This window comes from Plecotus auritus (assembly GCF_963455305.1).
Source record: "Plecotus auritus genome assembly, chromosome: 7".
Classification (NCBI taxonomy): Eukaryota; Metazoa; Chordata; class Mammalia; order Chiroptera; family Vespertilionidae; genus Plecotus; species Plecotus auritus.
In genome coordinates, this window is record NC_137774.1 from 100,737,356 (window position 1) to 100,745,012 (window position 7,657).

Genomic DNA, 7,657 nt, shown 5'->3' on the forward strand with positions numbered 1-7,657 from the left:
AAATAAGCCAGTCAATGAAAGAAAAATACCACATGATCTCACTCATTTATGGACAATAAAGAACATTATAAACTGATGAACAAAAAGATACAGAGGCAGTAAAGCATCAAACAGACTGTCAAATTACAGTGGGAAGGTTGGGGAGGGGTGGGGGAGATAAGAGATCAACCGAAGGACTTGTATGCATGCATATAAGCATAACCAATAGACGTAAGACACTGGGGGGTGAGGGCATGTATGGGAGTGGGGGAGGCAATGGGAAGATATGTACACATGTAATACCTTAATCAATTAAAAAAAAATGAAAAACAAACAAACAAAAAAAGACAAGCCACAGCCCTGGCTGGTTTGCTCAGTGGTTAGAGTTTCAGCCGGGGAACCAAGGGTTGAAGGTTCAATTCCCAGTCAAAGGCACATATCTCAGTTGCAGGTTTCTCAGCCCCAGCAGGGGTGCATGCGGGTGGCAACCAATGTGTCTCTCTCAAGTCAATGTTTCCCTCGCATCCTCCCTCCCATTCTCTCTAGAAATCAGTGGAGAAAAAAAAAATTCCTCCTGTAAGAATTAAAAAAAAAAAGACAAGTCACAGACTAGGAAAAAATATCTGCCAACGGATTTATATTTAGAATATATAAAGAACTCTCAAAACTCAATAAGGAAATCCAATTTTTAAAATGTGCAAAGTATGTGGAAAGACACTTCACCAAAGATAATTTTCAGATGGTGACTATGTACATGAAAAGGTACTCAGCATCATTAATAATTAGAGAACGTATATTAAAACCACAATGAGATAACACCACACCTATTAGAATGGCTAAAAAAAAAAATTAGTGGTGTGCTGGTAAACGGTTAGCAAATGAGTCTTAGGGAGAGAAGACCCTGATTTTTAGCTTTTGTGTATTTCTGTGGCGTAAATATGCCCCCATTATGGCTGATTTCCCCTCACAAAACTGTAAAGTTGGGAAAATATGTACTTTCACCATACAGATGGATAGAATAGACATACAACCTCAAGAACATAGAAAAAATTAAAATGTAGTAAAGGAATTAGGAAGTCATTAAGTTTAAGATATTTACCTTTGTTTTCAATATAATTTAACATACATTTATATAATTTAATTTTTAACAACAGCTGTATGAATTAACCAGTCTACAAAATTACTGAAAATTGAACAATCATCTTTTGAGCCAATATAAACTAGCCTCTAGCTCACCGTTGCCTAAAATAAAAACTTACACTACCAAGTGCTGACAAAGATGTGAACAACTGGAATTCTTACTAATTGTTGATGGGAAAGCAAAATGATACAGCTGTTTGTGTGGGAAAATAGTTTGGCAGCTTTCTCTCTTAGAATCTCTTATAATTTTATAAGATTTCAGAGATTAAATGAATGAAACCTGACCAGAGACTAAAATCAATATATCCAGCTTCATCAAAGGTTCCTTGGGGCTAGTCTTCAGGATTCAAACACTCAATAATATATACAAAGCATGACACTCTGATTAGGGGTAAAATTTGATATGAAAATAACTTTTACGATACCAGGAAATACAGTAATATGCTTTTTTCTTGAAGCATCATGCATTTGTTTTAATGAACCCACAGATAACTGATTTTCAAAACAATGTCCTATTGAATTCGGTCTCGCGTTATATTACTGTATACTACAGCCATTAACTCACGAGACTAAAAAGCAAATGACTTCACCTCCCTGTACCTTACCTCCATTGAACCTTTTTGGGAGAAAATTTGGCAGTTTCTTACAAAGTTACTCATATATTAACCATACAACTCAGCAATCCTACCTCTAAATATTTATACAAAAGAAATGAAAACTGCCCTCAGTGGATAGAGCATCAGCCTGTGGACAGAGGGGTCCAGGGTTTGATTCCGGTCAAGGGCACATGCCTGGGTTGCGGACTTGATCCCCATTGGTGCAGGAGGCAGCCAATCAATGATTCTTTCTCATCATTGATGTTTCTATTTCTCTTTCCCTCTCCCTTCCTCTCTGAAATCAATAAAGATATAAAAAAAAAATGAAAACTGTGTTCATAGAAAATCATGTACATAAATGTTTATATTGGCTTTACTCTTTCTTTTTTTTTTTTTTAATATATTTTATTGATTTTTTACAGAGAGGAAGGAAGAGGGATAGATAGTCAGAAACATCGATGAGAGAGAAACATCGATCAGCTGCCTCTTGCACACCTCCTACTGGGGATGTGCCCGCAACCAAGTTACATGCCCTTGACCGGAATCGAACCTGGGACCTTTCAGTCCGCAGGCTGACGCTCTATCCACTGAGCCAAACCGGTTTTGGCTGGCTTTACTCTTTAATGCCAAAAACTGGAAACAACAGAAATGTCCTTCATCAACAAATTGTGCTTTATACAATAAACTCAGCAATAAAAAAGAATTATTGGTACATGCAACAACATTGATAAATCTGATGCTTTAGCTAAGTTAAAGAAGCTAGACTAAAAGTTTCATACTGGCCCCACTGAGCAGTGGTTACAGTGCTGGTCCTCACATCGAAGGGCTGCAGGTTTTTTTACTAAGCATCAACTTTTTTTTTTAACTTAAATTCTTTATTGTTTAAAGTATTACATGTCTCCTTTTTCCCCCCAGTGACCTCTCTCCACCCACTCCCTCCCCCCAGCACATGCCCTCAATCCCCTACCGTCTGTGTCCATTGGTTATGCTTATATGCATGCATACAAGTCCTTTGATCTCTTACCGCCCACCCCACCCTTCCTTCTGAGGTTTGACGGTCTGTTCAATTTCTATGTCTCTGGATCTATTTTTGTTCATCAATTTACATTGTTAACTATATTCCACAAATGAGTGAGATCGCTTATCCTTCTCTGACTGGCTTATTTCTCTTAGCTTCATGCTCTCTAGGTCCATTCATGCTGTTGCGAATAGTAAGCGTTCTTTTTTACAGCAGCGTAGTATTCCATTGTGTACAGGTACCGTATTTCTTAATCCACTCATCTGCTGATGGGCACTTAGGCTGTTTCCAAATCTTAGCTATTGTAAATTGTGCTGCTATAAATATAGGGGTGCATATATTCTTTCTGATTGGTGTTTCTGAGTTCTTGGGATATATTCCTAGAGGGTCGCATATTTTATTCTCGGCCAGTTTGGTGCATTGCGGGAAGCAACCAATTGATGTGTCTATCTCATATAGATGTTTCTCTTTCTCTCCCCCTACCCCCTTCCACCATTTCTGACAATCAATGGAAAAAAATATCCTTCGGTGAGGATTGAAAAAAAGAAGTCTCATGCTGTATGATTCCATTTATATGGCATCCTGAAAAAGACAAAACTACAGAAGCAGAGAACAGATCAGTGGTTGCCAGTGGAAAGGGTTAACTACATGAGAGAATTTTTGGGGGTTGATGGAGTTCTGCATCTTGACTGAGATAGTAGTGAACTTTACTAAATTGAGATAAATGTCATCTCAACTAAAAACTATCATCATGGGAGAAAAAACACAAGAATTCAATTTCATAGGAAAGTGTGCATTTGTAAAATTAACATTAAAAAATAATTTTATCTTTTTAAGAAAAGTCTGCAAAAAAACTGAGCATCTCTGCCTCAAGCAACTTCAGAGAATAACATCTTTATAGGTACTAAAAACAATCCTATATAATAAAAGCCCAGCAATCATAACGGTGTAACAACCAGAACAACTGCTTGACCAGTTGCTATGAGGTGCACTGACCACCTCTCAGTCCCCTCCCCCCCCCGCCCCCCGCAGGCTCTGATCGCCAGATGGCAAACGGGGAACTGGGGTGGGTGGCAGCGGGGCGGGACTGGGGACTGGCGAGCAGGCGGAAGATGGCCCTGATCGCAGGCTAGGCCTAGGGACCCTACCCGAGCACAATTTCATGCACTGGGCCTCTAGTTCATTCTAAAATCCTTAAATTTAATGGCTTCAAGGGAAAGTGGTCAACTAGAGTTGTACCTCTTCATAATTTTCCATGCTGTTGCCTTTAAATATGTGGTAATAAAATGTTTTTTTCTCTGAAACATACATAATTCATAATAAAGTTTTCCAAAAAAAACAATACATTTAAATTTGAAGACCTAAGATTACAAAAGAGAAGAAAATAAATTACACACTTTTACCCTGTTGCGCTGGGACAAGAGATACTAAACTTTAGTTCCTCTTTATCAGGAGTTTCTAATGCCCTGGCTTTTGTGGCTCAGTTGGTTGAAGTATTGTCCAATCCCCTACACCAAAAAGTTTGTGGGTTCAATTCCGGTCAGGGCACATACCCTAGGTTGTGGGTTCTATTCCAGGGCAGGGCATGTACAGAAGGCAACTGATCAATGTTTCTCTCTCCCTTCCCCTCTCTCTAAAAAAATCAATAAGCATATCCTTGGGGGAGGATTTAAAAAAAAAGAGTCTCTACTTACTCTTAATGTCACCCACTTTCCGTGTTCCAAAGATAATTTCTATGCAATTAAGTCCCTCCAGTCTTCTACAGTATCTCTATACTATATGCATGTTTCATTTACACATGTATCACCCGGTACTGCAGGTTTTTGGTCACATAGCTATGTTTATTAAAATTGACTCCTGTTGGTTCATACACTCCATGAGGGCAGAGACTATATTTCAACACAGAGTCTGGTTTAGTGTTCTCATTCAATAAATTTATGAGACTCCCAAATCTACATCTCTAGCCCATAAACCATTTGTGGCTATCTAATGTTATCTTCATTGGTGTATCTTACCCCAAATGAAATAAACTCATAATTTCTTCTAAAAGTCACCTGAAGAGAAGGATTAAAATCCTAAAATGTCTACCTTTTAACCTGCTGTTGCATCAATTTCCTTCTTTTCCTTTTTTATTTGCAAAAAACTAAAGTCCCCAAAAGGAAATACAGCTTATAATTCTTTTACTCAACTCTAAAGACATCAATTAAACAGAATGAACAGTGCTCACAGTATTCTAGTTTACTCTACATCAGTGAACTTTCTCCTGATCCTTGCTAGTGGATCCTTTGTTATCCTCAAAGAAAATACAGAATCCGGCAAAGACATTAACATATATATATAAGGTAGCTAGCTGTACAGTTATGTATAAAGGTCTAAAAGGATACTAACTCCAAAAGGTAATTTGTTTTGCAAGACCATTTTTACTAATTCTTAGGAGATGCTGATTTTGACAATCCAGCAAACATTTACTAAATGCAGATGTTCAAGATTTTGTGAGGAACACTTAGATGATCAAGGCACTGTCTTTAGCCCCAAGAAGCATATAATCTGAGGGGAGGTAAGTTTTGGCTGGTACCTACAAATACAATTAGCAGAACGTGGTCAATGCTGAAACCTTTCCCGGAAGCTCCCAGTTTCAGGTAACTGAATTTCACATAACAGATTATTTTACAGTAATTTCCAATTGATTTGGTGCAGAATTGAACAAGCCAAGAAAGCTTACTTAAAAAAAATAAACAGTTTATAAGAAAGTACAGCCTGAGGTAAACAATGCTCTGGGAAATGTGTACGTTTTAATACACATATGCACGCTTAAAATTGGGCTATGAGGTGTGTGTACTCTCATCAAATGCAAAGCAATTCAAACGTGAACTTCACGTAAGAGACCCAATACAGTTCAGTTCATAGAGGGTGTTTCCTTTGACAAAAAACAGGAACACTTGGTTTCACAGATCGCTGACCATGCGAGAAAAGAGGAAAAGGGAGTGAGGATCTGTTTTTGTTTCTTCCCTGGTTAACTTAAAAACACACACACACAAAGTTTCCTGGACTACTCCCTCCCTTCAACTTTATATTTTATAAACACTATAATCCTTAAAAAAATATTGGGACTAAAGAAGACAAAACCGGTCAAATGCATTTTACCTACCAGATAGTTTGAAAAAGAGGTACCACCTTCACGGTTCCTGAAGGGCCGTGACTGGGGAAAGTGCACCCACACGCTCCCCGGAGAGGCTGGGTCACTCGGCGCTCACTGCACTGCTCTCCCCTTTCAGGGGCACCCCGTCCCTAGGGAAGGGAAAAGCAAGCACCTCCCCAAAAGGGCTGCGGAGGTCGCCCCGGAGAGCGGTGAGGTTCACTGGGACCCAGGGGAAGACCTTCCCCGCTCTGGAAGAAGAGGTGCAAGTAACACCTAGGAAGACCAGCTGAACAGGAAAAGGGCGCCGCGATGCTCCGTCCAGTCCCTGCCCTTTTGGGGATCAGGTCAGACCCCCAGCCGGTCGGCGGGTCTGAGAAGGCCTAACCGCCCAGACCAACTCCTGCGCTCTGACAGGTGCCTGAGGTGGGGCCCCCGTCACAGGCGTCCTCCTGACCAGGTCCTGGCATGCCCGGGAGGGTGGGGGGGTGGGGAGGGACAAGTTCATGCAGGGAGAAGGCTCCTGAAGGTGAGATGAGCGACGGAACGCAGCACCTCCGGTGACGTGGTCTCACCTCTAGGGTGGTGACAGTGCTGGTGAAGAGGTCCTCTCCATCCTCCTGCTCCTCAAAGTCGGCGGGCTTCCCGTCCCCCAGCGGAGGAGGCTCCCTCTCCGCCGCCATCTTCGCTCGCCCAGAGGACTGCGCGAGGGGCCTCGCGGACCTGTCACGTGAGCACGCACGGCGAGGCTGGCGCGCGGGCCGCCGGCTCCCGGGTCCGCCCCTCCTGGCCCCGCCCCCGCCTCGCCTAGGCGCCCCGCGCTCAGCCCCGCCCATTTGCCTCGTTCCAGCTCCGCGCTGGGTTTCGCTGCCTTTCACCGCCCACTTGCTGCACTGACTTTTGTGGAAGAAGCTGGAACTTGGGTTATTACCACATCACCTTCTTAGCAGGAGGAGGCCCAACGACTTCTGCTGGCGTTCCCAGTTGCAAAGTCCCCTTTAGGAAGTGGAAGTGCTTCGGTGCCGCTTGGATTACACCCAGACTGAGGACAAGATTGAGGATTGATGGAAGGGAGACATCGCTCGTAAATCTCTCCAGGGTGTCCAAGCGAACTTTCTGATGTGAAGGAAATGCTCCGTATCAGCGCGGTCCAACAGAATAGCCACTGGCCGTGTGTGACCACTTATCACTTGAAATGTGACTAGTGTGATCGAGGGACTGAGCATTTGATCTTATTTAATTTTAGTTAATTTAAATATAAATAGCCACAGGTGGTTAGAGGCTACCTACTGGATATTCCAGTTCAAGATAACAAAAAGACCCTGAATGGGTTGCTGGTCTGATTCCTGGTTGCAGGGGAGGCATGCAGGAGGCAGCCGAGGGATGTTTCTCTCTCTCTTAAAAAGTCCATGAAAACATAAAATAAAATAAAAAGATCCTGAATAATTTGTTGTCAGAAGGTTATGCCAGGTTTAATTATGAGCCACACATTACCGGGGTTGGCACAAGTAGGTTTACAGTTGTTCATAGGGAAAATAGTACAATAATTAATAAATAATTATACAAGAATTAACTCCGTGTTTTTCGTACTCATGACTGTACACCTACTTTTGCCAACGCTGTATTTTTCCTCAATAAATAGAAAGCTGGAAAAAAATGACAATTAGGGAAATAAGTGGATGGTTGGTAAAGAGCTTCATACTCAATTCCCTCAGTCAATTACTAGCTCTTCCTAGTGGGAAAGTCACTTGAAGACTTCAATTTCCTTATCAGTAAAATTGGAATGTT

The 7,657-nt window shown here is 41.6% G+C and overlaps 1 protein-coding gene across 2 annotated transcripts in view; it reads right to left on the minus strand.

Annotated features, from left to right (window-relative positions):
- The window catches only part of SNX2 (sorting nexin 2), a 56,427-nt gene extending 49,839 nt beyond the window's left edge, over nucleotides 1-6,588 (minus strand). For both annotated transcript variants that reach the window (XR_013961156.1, XM_080679468.1), the window contains exon 1: nucleotides 6,445-6,588. Coding sequence is in view for 1 of the 2 variants with exons in the window: in XM_080679468.1 (XP_080535594.1) it covers nucleotides 6,445-6,552 (108 nt within the window). In the remaining variant the exon portion in view is untranslated. The remainder of the gene's footprint in view (nucleotides 1-6,444) is intronic.
- Nucleotides 6,589-7,657: the final 1,069 nt, after the last annotated feature.